The sequence below is a fragment of the Muscardinus avellanarius genome, assembly GCF_963383645.1.
Source record: "Muscardinus avellanarius genome assembly, chromosome: 14".
In the NCBI taxonomy this organism is placed as follows: domain Eukaryota; kingdom Metazoa; phylum Chordata; class Mammalia; order Rodentia; family Gliridae; genus Muscardinus; species Muscardinus avellanarius.
Window position 1 is genome coordinate 6,451,394 of NC_137800.1, and position 21,686 is coordinate 6,473,079.

General features: G+C 56.0%; 1 protein-coding gene across 1 annotated transcript; it reads left to right on the top strand.

Moving 5' to 3' along the window:
• Window positions 1–9,710: 9,710 nt before the first annotated feature.
• Window positions 9,711–20,777, top strand: FAM167A (family with sequence similarity 167 member A; the record flags this gene model as incomplete). Its single annotated transcript, XM_080710571.1, has 2 exons — window positions 9,711–10,082; window positions 20,514–20,777. The coding sequence occupies 2 exons, from the start codon at window positions 9,711–9,713 to the stop codon at window positions 20,775–20,777; spliced, it is 636 nt and encodes a 211-aa protein (XP_080566697.1).
• Between the last annotated feature and the right edge of the window lie 909 nt (window positions 20,778–21,686).

The window sequence follows — 21,686 nt, forward strand, 5'->3', positions numbered from 1 at the left end:
TTATTCAGCACCGGCTTAGCACTCCGAATTGCAAAGGTCTCAACAAGTATTTTTGCAATTATTCCCTCATAACGTCTCAGCGAGACGAAGCCAGGGCTCCCTGCTTTCTAGACAACAGGAGCAAGGCTCGGCGTGGAGTCAAGGTTCGGGCCCAAGCCCCACCAGTCCCCGCAACGGAGCTGAGCCTTGCGACTTCTCTGGTTTGCGGTTTCTCTGTGGTCTAACTCCTGGGAAAGGGCTTCTAGCCCAGGCCACGGTATGGGAGGGAAAAGTGTGTAAACTTGTGTGACTTAGAAGTGTGTGTGTGTGTGATTGCTCTTTTTCCAGGTGTGCAGATGGGAGCTTTGAATTCTGAGCAGAGGTACAACCATTAGCACAGAACACCCAGCGAAGGCTTCCAGGAGGCTGCAAGTAAGTGGGTCTACACCTGCCCTCGGGGCGGGGCTCCAGGAGCGCCCCCTGCTGCTGTGGTCTGAGTCCCTGCACCTGTCTGCAGGAGGCAGGAGAGGCCATCACACCCAAGCCTTCTCAGAGCACACACAGCAGCTCTCAGCGGGGACAAGGGCTGCACTCGCCCCCTGCAGGTGGGGCAGAACCCGGGGCTGACTCCATTGGCCTCTGTCCAAAGCCCATCCCATCTCCAGCAGCAACACTCGACTTCAGGTGAGAGATGCCTGGGGCTATCCAAGCAAGACCTGCCCTGGAGCTCCCTGCCCTCCCGCCCTGCCCGGAGCCTCTTCCTGTCCTTCCACACTGCCGGCAAGGTGCGGCCCGGGACTGGCCCAGGAGCCAGCACCTCTCTAGGTGCAGACAGAACACAGTGGACCAATGAAACGAGTCCTTGGCCCACTCGAGTTCTGAGAAGTCACACGACTTGTCTAGGGTGGCCAGGCTGGCGATGGCAGAACCTTCCTTTGGCTCAGGCCTGCTCGCTGCTGGGTACCCTCAGAGGAGTCCCCAGCCCAGCGGACCCCACGTGGCAGGCCCACACAGCCGGCCGGCCAGTACCACAGCTACTTTAGTCCCAGCTCTCAGAGCTGAGCGTTGCATGGGAATGCTGAGAGGTTTCATTTACCCTGAGGTTTCTTGGGATGCTGGACTTCAAAACTCAAACATCACAAAGTTAGCTCATGTCCCTGCTGCTTTTCCGTGGAGAAGCTGTAAGAGGAGGGGGGGTTCCCGTGGTGGGGTCAGGAAGACGTGCGCTGAAATGATGGTCCCTTCACCAATCTGCCGTGACCCTTAACTGTCAGCTTCTGCAGACCTGGCTTCCTCTGCTGTACTAGAGAAGACCAGTGGGCCTCAGGGCCATTTCAAGGGCTAACCCAGATGTTTGTACAGTGCCCAGCACATAGCTGGCACAGGACACATGGTTCTCTTCCTTGTCCTCTTGCTCCTAAGATTTTGATTTATCCCAGTATCCAGGTGGGGAGAACTGGGCATCCATCTCTTTCAGGGAGGCAGCGTGTGCATTGTACCTGAGGGTCACCTGGTGATCCCAGGTCTCCCCCAGGAGCTCTGAGGAGCTCAGGGTGGGCCCACAAGGACGGTGGCCTCAGAACGCTGTCCGCGCTTCCTGTGTGCTGCTCGGAGCTCTGCGCACAGAAGACCCAGTCATTCCTTCCCTTCAAGGGCTGGATGTCTGGGCAGGGGACAGAGCAGTCCCTCGTGTGTCAAGGTCACACAGGCCGTGTGCATGGCAAGGGCACTGAAGGCTTGGAGAGCACACAGCCTGGCGAGGTCTCCAAAGCAGGGCAGGGCTTTGATAATCAGGGTGGAGCAGGGTTCCCAGAGGACGCACTGTGCGGCCAGAAAGTCCTCCTCTGCGGCTCTGCGTCACTCCCTCAGCAAGCCTGCTGTACCTGCTGCAGCCGGGCACCTCTGTGAGCGCCCCGATACCATCTGGGGACAAGGGAAACTCACCGTCCCCCAGCTTGCTTTCTAGAGGGAGACTCCCCAGAAACAAGGACACCCCCGAGTGTGTGGTGAGGGCCAGGAAGAGGGGCAGGATGGAGAAGTGTCTCCACAGGGTGGCCGGAACAGGGTCTGTGTGGAGGGGCCCTTGCACTGACCGACCATATGTGACAGACCCCGGGCTTGAGACTGGGGGGCAGAGCTGCGGCCTCCTTCAGAAGGAAGAGGGATCCCCTCGAGGCTATGACCCAGGCAAGAGTTTCAGGAGCTGGGAACCAAGGGTGGCCCTGGCTGGACGGATGTACCTTGCCGCGGGCTGCTCCGCCCATGGCGTGGAGCACAGGCTCCAGGGAACCCTGTCCTGTGGAGGCCTGACACCACCCCACTTCTCCAACCGCCAGCCCCCCTTACACCCAGAGCATACACTCACACAAGACAACTGCCCCTACCACACATGTCCCAAAAGTGGGCCCCTCCCCAACAGCCAGTCTGATCCCATAGGGTTCCTTCACCTACCTCTACCTAGAGGGCAGAGCTGGAATAAGAATGGGCCTGGGGAGGGGAAAGAGGACAGGCAGAGGACCAGACAGCCGGTGTCTCTCCTGCTGCAGTCACCATGGCAACTGGGAGGTGGAGGCAGTGGGCTCTGGGCAGCTCCTGTTGGCCACTCTGTGCGAAGCAGGGCCTGGTCTCCTCCCCCCGGTACGCCAGCCCGTCAGCACGTCTGCTGTGTCTACTGAGCGGAAACAGCCACGTCACATGCTCACCTGCTTTGTAGATGAAGCTGGAGCTAGTCCTGGCCCCACCTGGGGCTCTCCGTGTAAGATAAGCATCAGATCGCGATAAGCCCAGACGGAAGGGCAGGCCTGGCCCGGCTCTGTCTTCCCTCGTCCAGATTCTTAGAATCTGGTCAAAATCCTTTTCCTCAGGTGGGTGACCTTTCAGTATTAAGAAACACGTGGGTGCTGTGTCCTGGCCACCCTAAATTGTGTTGTCAGTATAAACCCAGTGGAGCCAACTAAGCCCCTTCCTCAACTCCTTTAATCCACACCACAACTCTGGACAACCCAGCCCGCAGCCCCAGCCAGCGAGGCGAGGCTGGGCACCCAGGTGCGCCCTGGCTGGCCTCTGCTCTCAGCTCTGCAGCCTTGGGAGTTCTCTGGGCCCAGCGGTGGGCAGAGGGCGAAGGGGGAGGTGCCAGGTATGGCGCCTGCTTCCTCTCTGCACCTGCTGGCAGGTGTCATGGAGTCAGGAGATGCTGCCCTAGCAGCCGACTTTCCTCTGGAGTTGTCAGGCCTCCTGGGTCCAGCCACAGAGCTAGGCATACGCAGCGCCAGACAGGACCTCCCGTCCCCGTCTTACTGAGGAAAGCCGGGTCTGACCGGGGCCCAGGCCGCAGCGGGGCCAGTTCCTCATTCCAGAGCTTCTCAGAGGACCAAGTGCCCACTTGCAGATGGAAATTATTTCACATGAGTGGGACCCAGAAAGGTAGTATCAAGCCTTGTCCAGATGGTTTGTTCTGGAAAACCGCCAGCGTGGTAGTCCCAAGGAGTGCAAGCGAGAGGCCCTGGGCTCTGGCCAGTCACTAGGGCCCACCTCATGGTCCAGCTGCCAGGTGCTGTCGCAGGAAGCCGGGGTCTCCTCTGCTCCTCTGAGCTCATCCAGGCTGGCTCAGATGCGAGTCAGCACAGGGTGTAGCAAGCGGCAGGAAACCCATGTGCCTGTGCGTTTCAGTGTTTAAAGACGGGCATCGTAGTGCATGCTGGACGATTCAGGATGAAAGGCCTGGCTCTCACTCTCACGAACATCAGAGCCCAGTGGAGGAGACCGTCAGGATAGTCCCTGGTGGCCGGTGTGGTGCCCCACACTTGTAATCCCAGTACTTGGGAGGCTGGGACACGAGGATCGCAGGTTCTCGGCCAGCCTCAGCTACTCAGTGAGGCCTTCTGCAACTTAGTGAGACCGTGTTTCAAAATAAAGAATAAAATCGGTCTGGGGATGTAGCTCAGAGGTAATATGCCCCTGGGTTCAATCCTCAGTGCTGCAGCGGAAGAAAGAAAGAAAGAAGAAAGAAAGAAAGAAAGAAAGAAAGAAAGAAAGAAAGAAAGAAAGAAAGAGGGAGGGAGAGAGGGAGGGAAAAGAAAGTCAGTCCCTGGTGTGAATGTGAGGTCATAGCTGGCTGGGAGCCACTCTGCAGCCGGTGATGGGGTACCAGGCCCGGCTTCACCCTTCACCAGCTCTGTGACTTTGGGCACAGCACAGAACCTACGCATGCCTCATCTCTCCATCTGTACAATGGGGCGCTGATCACGTCTGTCTGTGTGAGCACAGAATGTGTTAGTACATCAAAGCTTCCGGACTGGCTCCTGGTGTGGCGGCTCCAAGTGTTAGCTAATCTCATGGTGACATAATTGTTTCCCCCTCGTGTTCTTGTTTCTGGGCACACACACCCGGCCTGGGCAAGGGAAGGAAAGCTTCCAGAAGGAGAAAATGCCTGAGGTCTGAGCCGAGAAGGAAAGCCAGGGCTTTGGGCACTGACGGAGCATCTCTAAGACGTCGCAGGATAGGAGCGAGCCTGGGGCTCCGTGGGGCAGCAGAGTGGGGAGGGGGGTTAGAAAGATAGCGAAGGACACAGAAGAAATGAAGGGCGCCAGCGAAGAATCCCAGACCAGGAAAAAGCAGACAAAATCCCCGGGAGGAGGAGCGAGAATTAGTCAGCAGCCCACAGCCTTCCTGCCCTGGGAGCGCATCCAGGAAGTGGGTTTGAAGGTTTTCCAGGTGAGCAGCTGAGGTCAAAGTGAGACAAGGTGCTGGCTGGCGGACGAGCTGCGCCCACCCGCTGCTCCAGTGGCTGAGGCATGAGCTCACAGCTGGCGAGGCCAGTGCGAGCGCCAGGGAGCTAGTCTGAACCACAGCCCTGGGTGAGCCTGGTCCCGGGCCCAGCAATGGCGGCTGTGTGGCTGGCCTGCCCCAGGGCTTGTCCGCGCTGTTACTCGGTGTCCTCCCTGCTGGGTGCCCTGGGCCTTGAGTTACGGGATCTCATCTCGCTCTTCTAGACTCCTCGTCCCAGGTCTGGCAGCACCCTTTGGTTTCCTCCCCTGCTCTGTGCTCCCGGCCCTATGTTAGACAGAAAGCCTGTTCCTCCCGCAGGCTGGAGGGCTCTTCCTCCCTCAGCCCAGCCCCGAGAAACCCCTGTGTATTAAGAAAGACAGGAGGCCCCTGCTGCACTTCCTGCCCAAGAGGCTGCCTGGGGCTGGCTCTGTCCCCAGCACCTGGCTGGTCCTGTCCACCAGCTCAGGGCACGTTCAGTCTGTGCATTAAGGGCAGGATGACAGCTCTTTCTGCTGGTCCCTTCCGGGGCCTGTGTGGGAGACATTCTAGCTCAGTGCCCATGCCTAGCTGGACCTCCTCAGACACGGGCCCTCAGCAGGCGGGGCTCCCTGGGACACTGCTGGTGGCCAAGAGAACGGAGCTGGTATCAGGAGGAGCAACGGACAGTGCTTCCAGGGCTCCGGGCCCCTTCCCCACTGGGTACACGTGGCTATAGGGTCTCAAATGGCAAGTCCCTGCCTCGGGCCTCTCTGTGCCCCAGTCTCATGGAGGATGGTAGCCTGCGGGTGAGCACAGCTCTTTATAGCTGCAGAGAGCTTTCTCATACAGGATAGCATCAGCTCCTGAGCACAGACTGAGAAACTGAGACCAAGAGGAGAAAACCAGATTCTCAGCAGCAGCAGTGTGGGGACCAGAGACTGGGCGTGCAGCCGGGCCTCGTCTCTGCCATGGATAGAGGGCTGCTACTCCTGCGCCACGCCGAGGCCTGTGCTGTGGGTGGGGTGTTAAGACTTGGAGCGAGGAGGAGAGGAGCGGGCACAGGCTCTGTTTTAATAAGCTGGGGTCTTTCGCTGCCTTCTAAGGCTGACTTGCTCTCCACATAGGTCCTTCGGATCCCTGGGGATCCAAACTGTGGGGAGGTAGTATCCACTGACGGTGGGTGGACTTCCAGGGAAGGGTGCGGAAATCAGCTCAGGCCACCCACAGGTCAGAGATACCCAGATAACCCATTCAGTGACAGGGCAATGTGGCTGTGATGTGTCACCGTAGTGTATTTAGGTCTAGGTCTTACTGTATATGGAGCACCATGCTTACACTTCTGCGTGTTGCCTTGTTTAATCCTTACAATGACCTCAAAGTTGTTATCATTATCCTCAAGGTTTCATGGGTGTGGGGTCCAAGCTGCGGCCTGGGGGTGCTCTTTGGGTTAATGCTCTGCCATCTGCCATCCTGGTCCTGAATTTCTTAGAACTTTCTTTTTCCAGTACTGGGGATTGAACCCAGGGGCATTCTACCTCCAAGCTACACCCCAGCCCTATTTTTTATTCTTTATTATGAAATAGGGTCCCACTAAGTTGTGGAGAGCCTCACTAAGTAGCTGAGGCTGGCAGTGAACCTGCAATCCTCCTGTCTCAGCCTTCCAAGTACTAGGATTACAAGCATGCGCCACCACGCCCAGCTTCTTAGGAGTTTTAAAAAACAAACAGCCCAGCATTGTATTTTGCACTGAGCCATCCTGCTGTGCTCAGTCCTGAGCAAAGGACTCAGAGGCGTGGGGTGATCATGAAATCACATGGCCCAGAGCACAGAGCCTCTGACCCCAAAGCCCAAGGCTGACCCCCAGTCACCTGGCACGGTGCCCAGGCCCCAGCTGGCGCCTGCCCATGGCCGGAGGCACTCCGCCTCTCCCAGCCTTGTGGGCTGCGAGGAGGCTGGACCGAGCCAAGTGCACTAGGTGTGGCGCACACCCGAAGCTCCATAGAGCCAAAGCTCATGCGGGCTGACTCAGCTCACCGGAGCTCCTCATCACGGACCTCTCTGAACTGACTCAGAAACTGCTGATTAAAATAAGCTCCCCCACCTGATGCAGATGCATGAAGTCACAGACCCTCTGTAGTTTTCCACCCCCAAAGGAGACCCAGACCCAAGGAGGCTGGACGCTGCCCCCTGCAGGGGAAGGCACGGCTTCCCGCCCTGGTGTCTCCCACAGAACCAGGGTGGAGAGGGCGCCACTCATCCTGCTGCCTGCAGTTGGACCTTCTCCAAAAAGCTCTGCTGGATATAACGAGAGCTCCCCTGTCTGGGAAAGAAGCCCTGTAGGATCCAGCTGCCCTAGATGCACTCAGAATGGATTCTGGCACCTCAGCAAAGCGGCAGACAGCAGGCGCCTGGGAGGGGCCCAGAGCAGCTCCCAAGTCTACAGATTTGGACAGATCCTAAGAGGCTGTGTCGCAGGAGGCTGGACAGAAAGAGCCCCCACCAGGATTCTGTATGTTTTCAGAGCATGCTTAGATCCATAGAGTGTGTGTGAACCTAGTTCTGTCAAACTGGAGGGCCTAGTAGGTTGGCAGTATCACCCTATTTACAGATGAGGAAAAAGGTTCGGCAAGCCCAACAGGGCTGCGAGCTCCAGTCCAATCCCAAGTCTAGTGTTTCTAGAGGAGACCAGCCATTCTTCATCCTGGCTGTGCGCTCCGATTACCTGGAAACTTAAAAATGTGCTGCTGTTTGAGTCTCAGGCCCAGATCAAGGGAACTAGAACCCTTGGACGGAGAGCCAGGGATCGATGTGTTGTCAAAGCTCCTCCGAGGATTTCCCCTTGCCAGAGGGGGTTGGGGGTGAAACTGAGTGTCTCTGCTCTGTGTGAGCAGAATACTCTGCCTCATTCCCCAGGGATGCCTCCCACCCTGCTGGGCAGTCTCTGAGCACCAGGAAGGCAGCTCCACAGCCTCCATCCCCTGGTCAGACCTCCCTGGGAGGCTGGGCTGATAGGAGTGGTCCAGAGCAGAAAACTCTGCCATGCATCTTTCTGAGCATCTCCATGCCTCACCAGGGAGGACGCTCACAACTTCCCTGGGAGGCCCAGCCTGCCAGTTTCCCCCCTACCCACCTAAGTTCTGCCCCCTCAATCTTCATCTCAGCCCACCCACTTCCCATCACTCTGAGCCAGCATCGTGACAATCAGTCGCCCTTTGTCCTTGGGCAGGGAATTTTCTAGGCATACACAAGTAAAAAAAATATATTAGTCCTCCTTTCCATCTTTTAACAAGAGTGGTGTGGGCACCACGCCCCTGAGGATCTTGTGGTCTTTTTTTTTTTTTTAACAGCTGCATTCCCTCAGCACAGATTTTTAACACCCACCCTGAAAGCCAAGTTCAAGTCACACACCTCCTGTTCTAATCTGTTTCTCTCTTTGCTGGTCCCATCCCCGTGGACCCAGGCACACTAAAGCTGGGAAGCTGGCATCTAATTGGAACTAGGCGTTAACTTTTCTGCCTGAGCCCTGGCATGATGGGGTCCACACCTGGGCCCAAGGGGTAAGGCCCCCCCAGGCTTTACCCCCCATCACTGGAGACGAGGAGCCACGTCAGAGCGTAGCGGGAGCCCTTGCCAGGAGTGCTGCTCAGTGGGCAAGTTGCTGGGTGACTGTAAGCAGCATCTTTCTGGAAGAGTCAGAAGCCTGGTCTAGTTTTACAATCCAACTTGAATGGGGCCGTCGGCAGCTGCAGGTTGACGCGATCCCTCCTCTGGAGAGATGAGGTCAGCTCTGTAGCTGGGAGGAAGCGTGGGTGGAGGGAGACAGGCCTGAGGCCCGGGCTGTGGTGCGGGGGTGCCAAGCGGCATAGCACCTGTGCAGAGTGGACACTCCGGAGTCCACTAGGGGCTCGACACCTGACAGCTGGTTACGGGGACTCTCAGGTCTTGCCACCAAAGGAGAGGAGGGGCCTGTGTCCTCAGATTCTGGCCAGCTGGGCTTGTGTCCCCCTCCCCCATCCTACTACTTGCTGGGAGATCTGTCTCAGTGAGTCATTTAGCCTTTTGGGGACTTGAGTTCTTATGTAAAATGGGAATTAAAAACTGAACGCAGCCGGGCGTGGTGGCGCACACTTGTAATCCCCGCGCTTGGGAGGCAGAGACAGGAGGATCATGCAGGTTCGAAGCCAGCCTTGCTGGCCTAAGAGACCCTGTTTCCAAATAAAAATATATTTAAAAAAATAGGTCTGGGAGTGTAGCCCGGAGGTAGAAAGGCTTCTAGGAACCCCAGTACCACCAAAACAAAACAAACAAAATAAAAACCGGAACTGCAGACTTGCTGTGCGCATTAAATGAGATAATAGGAATGGAACTCTTGTATAGCCGGCAAAATGCTGCCCAACATTATTATCAAGGTTCCTGCATCGAATCCAGGTGGTAAGACTGCCTCACGTCTAGTCTGGGCCCGCAACGGGAAGCTGGTCACTAGACTTTCCCGAGCCTCAGTTTCCCTGCTGGAGAGTGGCCGCACCTGCCTCTGAGGGGCTGGGGAGGGGTTGGGGCTGACGTGGTTCTCCTCCTCCTTGCAGGGAGCAGCTTCACCTGCCCTTCCCCGAGAGGAGGGGGCCCGGACCTGCTTCCTGCTGCCCCTCATCGCGCACACCTCCAGGACGTAGAGCTCCACTTGGCAAAGGCGCCCTCAAAGGTTCCTGCTGGCGCTTGTCTGTTCCTGCATTCCGTGAAGCGTGGCGCCCACAGGATTCTGGGACAAATCATAGACCTGGAATCCCCGCAGCTGCTCTAAGAGCACCACAGTCCCTCTGGGCTCCAGGTTCCACCAGCCTGCCAAGACCCGCTCCCATCCTAGGAAGTCCTCCGGAGCTCCGGCCCCAACTGGATGAGACCCTTTTAAGCAGGACCCAACCTCACCTCGCAGCAAGCCTCCCACGCTGCGCCCCCCTCCTCGTGTGGCTGCCGGGGCGGACTGTAGGATGTCTGTGCCTCGGATCCAAGTAGAAGAGGTGGGTGAAGAGGAAGAGGGGCCCGGGGGAGCAGCCGCGCCTGCCTACGACCACCTCCGGAGCCTGAAGGCCCTCACCGAGAAGCTGCGGCTGGAGACCCGCAGACCTTCCTACCTGGAATGGCAGGCCAGGCTGGAGGAGCATCCAGGGCCCTTCCTGAGGCTGGCTGCCGAGCAGCAGAGGAGCTTGGGGCACCCAGAGTGTGGAGGCGGGGAGCCCTTGCTGCCGCCCAGGGAGCCCGGAGAGCACCCTCCACCTGCGGGCCAGGGCGACCGGCCCCCTGGCAAGCTGGAAGGCTTCCAAAGCATTGATGAGGCTCTCACCTGGCTCAGGAAGGAACTGGTGAGTGCTGGTCCCCCCAGAACTCCCGGAGAACTGGGATGCCACGCCGGCCTTTCTCAGTCTCTACCTTTCTGTGCGCATCTCTGTGCTGGGGTCTCTGTCTCCCTCTCTCACTGGGGGTCCTTGCGCCTCTACCCACCCCCGCTTACACATCCATAACCTTCCTGTTAGTCGAAGGGCAGATCTCATGTTCTGGTTACTTGGGGCCATACGCCCCAAGTATGTGATGGAGGAAGCCAGACATGTCCACATGTGTCGAGCCCATGTTGGGGTGCCTGTCCCCTGTCCCCAACTGGCATCAGAGCCTCACGCCTGCCCCAGGCCTGCTGACGGGGTGCTTGGAGCTTACCAACCGCTCCCTCCTGTTGAAGCAGGTGAGTGGTCGCTCTCCCTGTCCGGAGCGGTGGCCCTGAGCTGGCCCGCAGGGCGACCCGAGTGACCCAGGGAGGGAGGGGCTCTGGGCCTGGGATTCTAGCTGTGCACACAGTAGCTATCAGCACCAAGCCCAGCGTGAAAGTGCCCTGTTAATGTGTGTGTGAGAGGCGCTGCCGGGGACCCATGGCCACTCGCTCCTGGGTAAAGGCTTCGGTGAGGGAGAATGATGTGCCCAACTGGACGGGCAGTCCAGCCCCGTCTTTGCCCTGGCAAAGCAGTTTCTCATCAGGACCCCTCCCACCATGACCTGTGACTCTCAGCCTGAGAAAGGGTGAGGGTCCAGAGCTGGGTGCCTTCCCCACCCTCCCCAGGGAGAGTCACTGCCCCCCGCCTCTGCATGGTGGCTTCTCAGCAGAGCCAGCCATGAAGCCAAGCCTCCCTAGGCTCTCAGGCCCTGCCCCGCCCCTCACCTGAGGCCACGCAGGGCCATCTGGAGTCCAGGGCCCACTGCCTTCCAGGGCCCGGCGCAACCCGAGGGCCAAAGAGGTAGGCAGGTTCCTGAAAAATCCCACTGGGACCTGGAATTCTTTATGGGCTGAAAAAAAATATCATTGGGGTTTGAGTGGAAGGGGCTCTGAGATTCAGGCAACTGATTAACTGGAAACCTCTTTTGGCCTTAACCCTTGATGTGCAGAATGCGTCTCAGAACACACAGTTCTGTTACGAACGGCATCAGTGATGTGTGTTCTGGGGCTCACAGAGGACAGGGAACCTGGGGCGTCTCACTCTGTGGCCGGAGGCAGCTCATGGGATCTAAGATGTGGTGCTCAGTGCCCGCCACAAACCCCGAGAGCTGCTCTTTGAATTCCTGAGACGAAGCTGCTTTGATCTATTTTCATAAGGAAAAACAAAAAAAATAGTCCCACTAATCAAGGATGCAATTTGTTGGTTTCTGGTTCATTTGAGATTTTATTGTTGCTGGGAGCAGAGGCATTTACTTTATAAATAAGTTCAGACTGCTAATGGGCCCCCTTTGGGAGTGGGGTGGAGAAGAATCCTCCTCCTCCTGTAAACTAGTAGGGACTTTTCTAGAGCTCATCCCACTGTCCTGCAGACAGAGGTGTCTTGCAACCCTGCTATATATTAGAGCCACCTGGGGGCCTTTAAAAACTCCCGAAGCGAGCTGAGCGTGGTGGCACACGCCTATAATCCCAGCGCTTGGGAGGCTGAGACAGGAGGATGGCCAGTTTGAGGACAGCCCCAGCAAGTAGCGAGATGCTCGTCAACCTAGCGAGGAGACTCAGTCAGCAAGCAGTGAGACCCTCATCAACCCCATTTTAAAATAAAAACAAAATAGGGCTGGGGTAACTCAGAGGTAGAAGGCCTCTGGGTTCCATCCCCAGTACCACAAAAATGAACGAATGAATAAATAAATAAGTAAATAAATAGGATTACAGGTGTAGTCGGAGGTAGAAGGCCCCTGGTTCAATCTCAAGTACCACAAAAATAAATAAATAAATAATTAAATAAATAAATAAATAAATAAATAAATAAATAAATAAATGTAAAATAGGGCTGCAGCTTGGAGGTAGAACGCCCCTAGTTTCTATCCCGGGCAACAACAACAACAGCACTCCGGAAGCCTCAGCCACACCCCAGACCAATCCCCTGGGTGTCCGGAAGGGAGCGGGGCCCAGCACCTGAGTTTGTAAAGCTCCCACGTGCTTCCGGCCTGCACCCGGGCTGAGGACCTTTCCCGAGAGTGACCGGCACGCTGATTTCTCTTACCAGGATACCCGCCAGGCCAGAGCGTGCTGGCTGTGAGCAGAAAGGTGGGTCACCGGTACCGAGGAGAGCGGACTGCACAGCAGGGCAGTCATCGGCAGGACCGATTTGACTGCGAAAGGCTGTCTGAACCGGGCAAAGGGATTGTTAGCGTTCGAAACAGTGCTTTATATCTGCACAACATGTTCCACCCTCCCGACCACTCCTCTCTGCTCCCAGGCGTGGGTACTAGGAGTGGTGGTGATAGTGGTGATGGTTGAAGTGGTAACAAGGCACTAGTGGGTGCTTGCCGTGCTGGGGGCTGCTCTTTCTCCCTACGCCTCTTCTAAAGGTTTTAAGGAACCCTTCTGGTTCCTTTCTTTTCGGGAAGAGGAGAGAGGCTCCGAGGAGTGTATCAGATATGAATTCACAAAGATGCTGGCCATCCAGAGAGCACGTGGGGCGGGGTGGAGGTTGAAACAAGGAGTGAGGGTCCCAGCCTTCCCTGATGCGGGCAGCAGTCCTGTGGGCTTGCTGCTGCTGTTTCACCTTACAGGGGGCACACTGAGGCTCCTCGAAGTCAGGCACCCCACACAAGACAATGTGACTAGAAACTGTGGGGCCAGGGCTCGAGCCGGCCTTTGCCACGGGACTGTGGAGCTGTGGGGAAGCAGCCCAACTGCAGAGAGCCCTGCCGGGTGTGCCAAAGAGCAGCGATTCCCCAAATCCTAACGTGCCTGCAGATCTGCTACATCTCCTGTTAGAAAGAAGAGGCCTGCCCCCATCCTTAACAACCCTGAGAAGCCAGTGCCCACCAGGGAAATGGGCGGCCTCCCCCTGCCCTGAGCCTAGCTAAGAAGACAATCTAGGTGGCCGGTGCGGGACTGGAAGCCCTCTCTCGGGAATCCACCCTCCAGCTGAGCCTGGAATTCAGAACACTTCCCAGGTGCCGCTGCCCAGAGCCTGGCCTCTGGTGTCCAGGGTTCATGCTCAGGAGCCCCCTTTCCTAGGGGCTGAGAACTGGAGTGAGAACACCTTCACCCAGTGTGTGGGGGCCAAAGCCCAAAGCAGAACTTCCCCACTCTGCTTTGTACTGGGCCGCCTTCCCGGCAAGCATCCCCAGGCGCTGACAGACGTTTTCCTTTTAGTTTCACGCTGGTGTTTGATCCCCACCGACAGAGCGCCTGAGAAGGTGTTTATAGTTGTTAGAAAAAGGGGCGTGAAACCTGGCAGGTTTTCAGCGCCTGCCTGCGTGGCGAGGGACCTGGAAATGTGGCTCAGCCAGTGTCCTGTGACTGCAGCTTGGTGGTCAGCGGGCCCTCTCCTGCCTGGCTGCCTGCTCTGCAAGCACATGCGGGGCAGAGGGAGGCTCAGGAAGGTCATAGTCCTGAGGGAGAGGTGGTTAAGGGACAGCTCGTGGTAACTCTGAGATGGAGGCCCACATGGCTGTTTGGGGCCCGGCCTCTCCCCCTGGTTCCAGATACATCAGCTGCTCAGGTGGCCGTACCACGCGTTGTCAAAAGCCTGGGCTAAACCCTCCTCATCTCAGAGCAGGGTCCTTGTAAAAGGTCCTGAGGTTGCAATGACCCCTGACTGCACTTAGCAAGGACCAGGCCCGTTTCCCCATGGGAACGAGGTGTTGGCTAAGCTGGCCTGGATTCCCGAGAGAGGACTTCTAGTCCAGCACCCGCCACCTAGACTGTCTTCTTAGCTCGGCTCAGGCAGGGGGAGGCCGCCTGTTCCTCTGGTGGGCACTGGCTTCTCAGGGGTCTTTAAGGATGGGGTTGTTAAGGAATGTAGAGACAAAGGTACCAGACCTCCTGGAACAGGCTCCAGCCTCAACCCCGTCCACAGGCCCCCTGGAAGTCAACTCAGACTTGGCCTTTGAATTTTTTTTTTTCCTTTTACATTCCCCCCCACACCCCCAACTCAAGTTTGCACTCAGCAGCGTGCTTGAAGCACACCGTGCACCTTCTTCCTCCCGATGTTAAACCAGCCCTTTCTTAGAGACCAAACCCCCAAGACTGAATAATGAGACTTTATCCAGGCTTCTGTGCAGAGACTCCTACACAATGCCGGTTACAACAATAGGCAGACCTTTAGGCGAAGCTAAATAAATACGGAGACAGGTTACAGAAACTGTTTGCAAGGTTCAAGAATTCGTTCTGCTTACCCAATGGTGAGGGCATGGACTCGCCCTGTCCCTCCTACCCAGTCTCTTTCAGCATCAGAGATTGATTATAGGTCTCAGGCTAGGACAGTAGAGATAGGAGCCTCAGAAAGAGGGCCTGGACAAACCCCTGCTCTGTGCTGACCACGATGCTCCCCAAGCAATGCATCTGTGCCCTTAAAGATAGCTCCCCGCCCCTCTGCCCTGACAGCACCTTCTGCTTCCTGTCTCTGGGAATTTGATCATTCTAGCTACTTCCTGTAGGAGATTGAACAGTGTCTGCCCTTCTGTGACTGGCTTACTTCACATAGCATAAGGTCTTCAAGGTTCAGTTATGTCCTGGCATATGTCAGAATCTCTTTCCTTTTTAGAGCTGAATAATATTCCAGCATATGAACAGACCACATTTCTTTATCCCTTCAGCAGCGAGTGGACAGGTGGGCTGCTTCTACCTTCAGACTGTGGTAAATGATGCGGCTGTGAGCATGGGCGCACAGGTCTCCGTTGGAGCCCTTGCTTCTGTTTTGGATCTGTTTTCCCAAATGAAACGTATCCGGTGGGCAGGTGGTAATTCTACCTGATTTTTTGAGGACCCATCTGCCATTTTCTAGGATTTCTCTTCAGCCTTGGTTTTATCCCTTCCAGTCTAGAGGCAAGGCCCACCTTTCTCTCTCTCCCCCCACCACCCCATGCCAACCCACCCTCCAGGAGGACACTAGGTATAAAGAGCCCCTCCCAGCAACAAGGGACACATTCTGAGATCCTTCTGAATTTCCTAAGCTGACCACCCTCTGGGTCTTCCTCTCTGGCCCCCTCATCTTGTCTAGCAAACATGAAAGTCAGGGAATCTTTTCCTCTTGCAGAGACCTTTAATTACTGTTTGGTTACCTAATCCCACCCCCGGGGCTCACCTTCTACCTGGAAAAACAAAGGGCCAGCTCTCCTAAGAAGCAATCTTGTCTGCCTCTGCAGAAACCAGCGTCTCTTGGCGACAGCCAAGCCTAGGCACAAGCCCAGCCCTGTCGCAGGGACCACCTGCATTCCTTCCACACTCAGAGAGGACACGCCCTGCTCCTACAGTCTCCTTACGGCCTCACCAGTGACATCTCTTCCCCTGTCACCAAGCCCTGAGCCCTGGTGACCGGCTGCTGGGACGGCAGGTACCTGTCGGCTCCAGGGAGAACCTGCATCCCAAGAGACCACAGGCCGCCTTGGGAGGGGGTGGGAAGCCGGTGTTGGCCAAGCCCCAGGACCAGCATCTGGTCTCTCGAGGAGGACATATGGGAGCCTGGCCAGGCATCCTGCACCTGAGCTTGGAGAGATGTGCTCTGATGCCGGCAAAGCTTCCTGGGACCACCTGGCTCGTATTTACGGCATGATACCTCTCACATCACCTCTCTGGAGAAGGTACTGTTATCTTTTTCCTGTAGGCGAGGAGATAGACAGCCAGGGAGCTACCAAGCTGTAGAAGAAGGCTCAGCTTTGCCAGGTTCTCACCCACAGCCATGAAGTCCTCATACCTCCGGGGCCCTCTGCCTCCCGGAGGATGGGAGCCCTGGAGGGACCGCCTGCTCCGGCGCCCGGCGCCCAGTGGTCGAGGAGGGGCTGAGTGCCGCTGGTCCCAGGCAGCGCCTCAACTAACTGCCCAGTGTCACTTCCTCATCTGTGAAGAAGATGGAGATGATGCCTGGCCCCCAGAGGTGGGGAAGAATCAGGGAACCATATCTACAAGTTGCATGCAGGAGTGTGTGGCAGGAGCCAGGAGTACCGCCGCCACCACCTCCGGAGCCGGAGGAGAGGGGACATAGAAGAAAGCAAGGGCCGCCCCGCCCGCCAGGGCTCCCAAAGCAGGAGCAGCCCTCCAGGCTTGCTCCAGATGGGCTCGTCAGCACACGAGTCCCTTAAATGCTTCCTGGAGAGGTTTGACTCACCAAAGAGCCTATTTATTTATGAATGATATTGGGGATGGAACCTAGGGGCATTCTACCTCTGAGCTACTCCCTAGCCCTATTTTTTTTTTCTTCATTTTGAAACAGGAACAGGGTCTCATCAAGTTGCAAAGGTTCTCACTAAGTAGCTGAGGCTGGCCGCAAACCTGCGATCCTCCTGTCTCAGCCTCCCAAGTACTGAGATTACAAGTGTGCGCCATCATGCCCGGCTTCCAAAGAGCCTCTTAAGCAGATGAACCCTGGGGGACATGATGCTAAGTTAAATGAGCCAGTCACGTGATAAAGCACTATGAGATCCCACCTGTGTGCCGTCCCTAGGAGAGTTGAATCCTTAAAGACAAAGTGGCATGGGGCTGCCGGGGGCAGGGGGTGGGGTGGGGATAGGAGTTGTGTTTTAACAGGTCCAAGTTTGGGAAGATGAAAACGTTGTAGGGGTGGATGGCGGTGACGGTTGCCCAACTATGTGGGTGTACTCAACTGCTGAACTGTATGCTTAAAGATGATTAAGATGTTCTGGTAAATTTTATGCCATGCAGATTTTACTATAACTTGTTTTTTTAATTTGGGTGGTGGGGCTCTTTAGCCCTGCACATTTGCACGTCTCGCTCGGGTTCCTGGAGCCTGTGGGGACTTGTTTCTGTGTGGATTTGGTGTGATTACTGCGGAGCGAGCTTGAAATCAGTGGCCCAAGTCAGTGTTTAAGTGGCCCCTGCCAAATCCCTGTGTGGTCCACAGAGCGGGAGGGAGCGGGCCTACCCCACCAGGCAGCCTGGAGCCAGGCTCTCTGAGCCGGAGATGAGGGAGTGCGTTGGTACTCAGGGCTCACAGCACCATATATATTCCAAGCTTCAAAATGCCGGGACCCGCAAGGAGCCCTAGCAAAATGCTCTGAGAGACCTGAGAGCCAAGAAGCAGACACGGCCACCCCCTCACGTCCCCTCAGAGCTCGAGCAAGTGGGCCCCTTGAACCACGGTGTTCTTTTCCCCGTAAGCAGAGCTGAACGCACCTGGGCCGAACAGGCCTGGGAAGCCCCTCCCCACGGCCTTGGTCCAGCCAAAGGAAACCTCACTGCCAGGCCTCTTCCCAGCGGATGCTGACGGCTCTTAAAGGCGAAATTGTTCACTGACCTTTGCTGATCTGTGAGCTTTGGAAAAACCCTCAGCTGGGCGTGGTGGTCCACGCCTGTAATCCCAATGCTTGCGAGACTGAGACTGAGACGGGGTCCCAGGTTCTGGGCCAGCCTCAGTAACTTAGCGAGGCTCTCAGCAACTAAGCGAGACCCTGTTTTTTTTGTTATTGTTGTTTTTTGTTTGTTTGTTTTAAAGCGCCGGGGATGTAACTAGGAGATAGAATGTCTCTGAATTCAGTCCCTAGTACCAGAAAACAAACAGCCCTTACCCTTTCCACATGGCCCTGCAGGCTGAGATTATGGCTATTCTCAGACACCTGGTCAACCTTAAAATTCTTCAACTTTAAAGGACTTTTTCAGACCCCAAAGCCTGTTCCTCAGGCCCAGGTTCAAATCTAAACCATGGGGTCCCTCACTCTTCAAAGGCACCTGTCTTCGGAGGATCACAGTTTCAAGGACAGCCTTGACAGCGTAGTAAGACTTAGCAACCTAGTGAGACCCTATTTCAAACTAAAAAATAAAAATAAAAACAATAGGGCTAGGGATGTGGCTCAGAGGTAGAAATCTCCTGGGTTTAATCCTCAGTAACTCTTCCTCCCCCCAAAAGATACCTGTATTTAAATTCCAGAACACTCCAAAGGGCAGCAGGACAAGCCAAGCTCCCAGGGCTCTGCAATGAACAAGGCAACGCATGTGCCTTGGCACCATCTGCAGACAGCTCTGACTCCTTCTCCCTCCACGGGTTCAGGCTGCACCCCGCCCAGCCCCCAGCCCAGCTGGGGCTCCACAGAAGCCAAACTGACCAGCCACCCTGTAGCCACCTACCACCATTAGTTTGATGCTACTTTAAATGAGCTGAATTGCTGACTGGCAATAAATTTGTGTTGTGATGCCCAAGGATTGGAAAGCAAACTCGTGACATGGGACTAAGAACTTGAATCCTCATTTTGCCACCCCCAAGCTAAGCTTTCTATCTTGATTTCTGTCATCCATGAAATCAGAGGAAAAGTGATCTGCAAAGAGTATTTAAATATGAGAGAGAGAGAGAGAGAGAGAGAGAGAGAGAGAGAGAGAGAGAGAGAGGGAGAATGCGCGCGAGCGCTTGAGCTCACGAGTGCTGGGTGTGGTGGCGCCCGCTTGTAATCCCTGTCCTTGGGAGGCTGAGACAGGAGGATCGCACAGGTTCAAAGCCAGCCTCAGCTACTTAGTGAGGCTCTCAGCAACTTAGTGGGACCCTGTTTCCAAATAAAATATAAAATAGGTCTGGGAGTGTAGCCTGGAGGTAGAAAGCCCCTGGGTTCCACCCCCACTACCACAAAAAAATTAAAAATATATATATGAGAGAGAGAAAAAACATCAAGATGCTTACTGGTAAGTCCCTAATTTTTCTACCCAGTATTGCAGTTTTCCAAACTCTGCAAGGGGAAGTGGAACGTTTGCGATTGTGTGCACAGCCACAGGGTGCCCCTCTGGAGTTTCCTGGCTTATTTGGCTTCAAGCACCCGTTGGACCACAGAGACCAGCAAGATGGCGCAAAGAATAAAACAACAGCCACAGTGTGCAGAGTGTGTGCTGAGAGACAGATCTCAAGCACTGGCGGCTCGTCCTGGTGACAGGGTGCTGTTAATAGCAAGCCGGGCTGCGCCGGGCCCCAGAGCTGCGGGCTCCATTCCTGCTGGGCCAGGTGGCGCATCCTTGGCGCATCCTGACTCGTGCATCACAGACCCACACTGCCTGCTGGTACCTCGGGGTTCTGCAGGTCGGTGGAGTTTGGAAAGTGTCAATGTGGAGTCCTGGGAGGAGTCGTCATCAGATCCTCTCCTCAGCGGGACACACGCACTACAGCATCAGGGACCTTCTATGAGGTCGGTGCTCTCAGCCAGCTCCCCACCCGTGCTCCCTCCTGAGAGGCAACCTCAGGTCCTGCAACCGGATTGTCTGGGCTCCTGAGCAGCCCCGCCACTTATGGGCTTTGCAAGTCGACAGAGGGTCTTTGTTACCCTCCTCGCCCTCGCCAGTGGAGGGCCGTGGGGATTTTGTTTAGTACTGGGTATAGAACCCAGGCTCATTCTACCTCCGAGCTACACCCCAGCCCTTTTTTATTTTTTATTTTTTTACTTTTATTTTATTTATTTATTTATTATTTATTTATTTTTGTGTGGTACTGAGGGTGGAACCCAGGGGCTTTTCTACCTCCAGGCTATACTCTCAGACCGATTTTATACTTTATTTGGAAAGAGGGTCTCACTAAGTTGCTGAGAGCCTCACTAAGTAGCTAAGGCTGGCTTTGAAACTGTGTGATCCTCCTGTCTCAGCCCCCCAAGCACTGGGATTACAAGCGTGCACCACCACGCCCAGCTTATTTTTTATTTTAAAACAGAGTCTTGCTAAGGCTCTGAGGCTCAAACCTGCAGAGCCCCAGTGACAGAGCGCGGCACTTTATAAGACCATGGCCATCTTACCGCACCAGCTGCAGTAGGGACTCTCTGTTGCCTGTTAATACACCCAGATCTGAGCATCGTGCCTGTTCCATGGTAATAAATAGTAACTGGTTTTTATTTAGAGCCTTTTGAAACTTTATTAATAAATATTTAAGACATTCAAATTTATTTAAAAACCAATATAATGCCCCCAGCTTATGACCTAAAACATGGCCGCTGTAGCGGCTCCTCTCCCCATCCAGAGGAGCCTGCTCCTGAATCCGGTATTTGCCATTCCCATCTTTTCCTTATTCGCTTCTCCATCTGAGTGGGAATGGACTGGAAGTGTCTCTGAGCAGGGACTGCACGTACTCCTTTCAGACGAGGAGGATTTAGACTTAGTAACTCGCCCAGCACGAAGTCCTGTTGGGTACCACCCTCATTTTTCATCTCGCGGTCTTCTTAGCTTCCTGGGCTGGGAAGGTGTTAATATTTCCAGTTGGACCTGCAATGAACCAGGATGCCCTTCTGGACTCCTGTCAACAGGCCTGTGCTTCTGCTTCCGTGAGACCGAGGAGCAGCAGCCCCACCTCTCTACAGACCCCTCCTCTTCTCCCTTCCAGGCCGAGATGCGGCTGCAGGACCAGCAGCTGGCGCGGCAGCTCATGCGCCTGCGGGGCGACATCAACAAGCTGAAGATCGAGCAGACCTGCCGCCTGCACCGGAGGATGCTCAACGACGCCACCTACGAGCTGGAGGAGCGGGACGAGCTGTCTGACCTCTTCTGCGACTCCCCGCTCGCCTCCTCCTTCAGCCTCTCCACGCCGCTCAAGCTCATCGGCGTCACCAAGATGAACATCAACTCCAGGAGGTTCTCTCTCTGCTGAGGAGCCCCGGGGCGCCGTGCCTGCCGCGAGTTACCCCAGCGGCTCCCCAGGCAGGGCTTCCTGGCTGGTGGACCGGGACCCAGGACCTGGTGGAAGGTGCTGTCGGGGGCCCCAGCTGTGGCCCCCAGTCTCCATGACCGGCTCCTGTTCAATACACAGGGTCTGCAGAGCTGGGTCCCTGCACATGCCATCTCGGCCCCCCCCCCGCCACGTGGATTCCTGGTGCTATGAACTGGAGTCCCAGAGGGCCCCCACTTTGTTACTCTTGCAGAAGGCTTTCCTCCAGGGAGCTGGGGAGATTAGCTGTGTTAAATGTGCCCGTCTCCCTCCGTCATCCCTCTCCCAGTCCTGGCCCAAATCCGCCCTACCTAAGTGACTGAGTGACCCTGACAGGGGCCACCAGGAAGAGAAAACCCAAAATATAGCAAAGTGGCACGCGGGCACCGCCGGCAACCCCGGGGAGCGTTTCCCGGCTGCTGTCAGCCTTTGTCCCTGGCTCCACTCAGCCCTGTAGATTGTCTGGCGTGCCAGCTGCATGGAGCATGGCGTGGGTGGCTCATATCCAGAAGCCCTATTACCTCCATGGGGACCCTTGGCTGCCACCTACTGCCCTAGGGAGCCCCTCGGAGGCCACTGCAACTGAACCAGGCAGGTCAGGAGCAGATGGGCCATAAGGGAAGTCTCCAGGAAGGGGGTGGTGGAGACCTCCAACTGGGCTCTGATGGCATCAGGAGCTCACCTACCGCCCTCCCCAGAGAGAGCATGCGGGGAGCCCGGGAGCAGGGCTCAGGCTGCTCCGAGACAGCGCCTGAGCCAAACACCGGCTATAGTTGAATAAGACTGATGTGTGGATAACTCACCCATGCCCCTGTGGTTCTCGTCCACATGGGGAAGCCAGCTGAGTGGGCC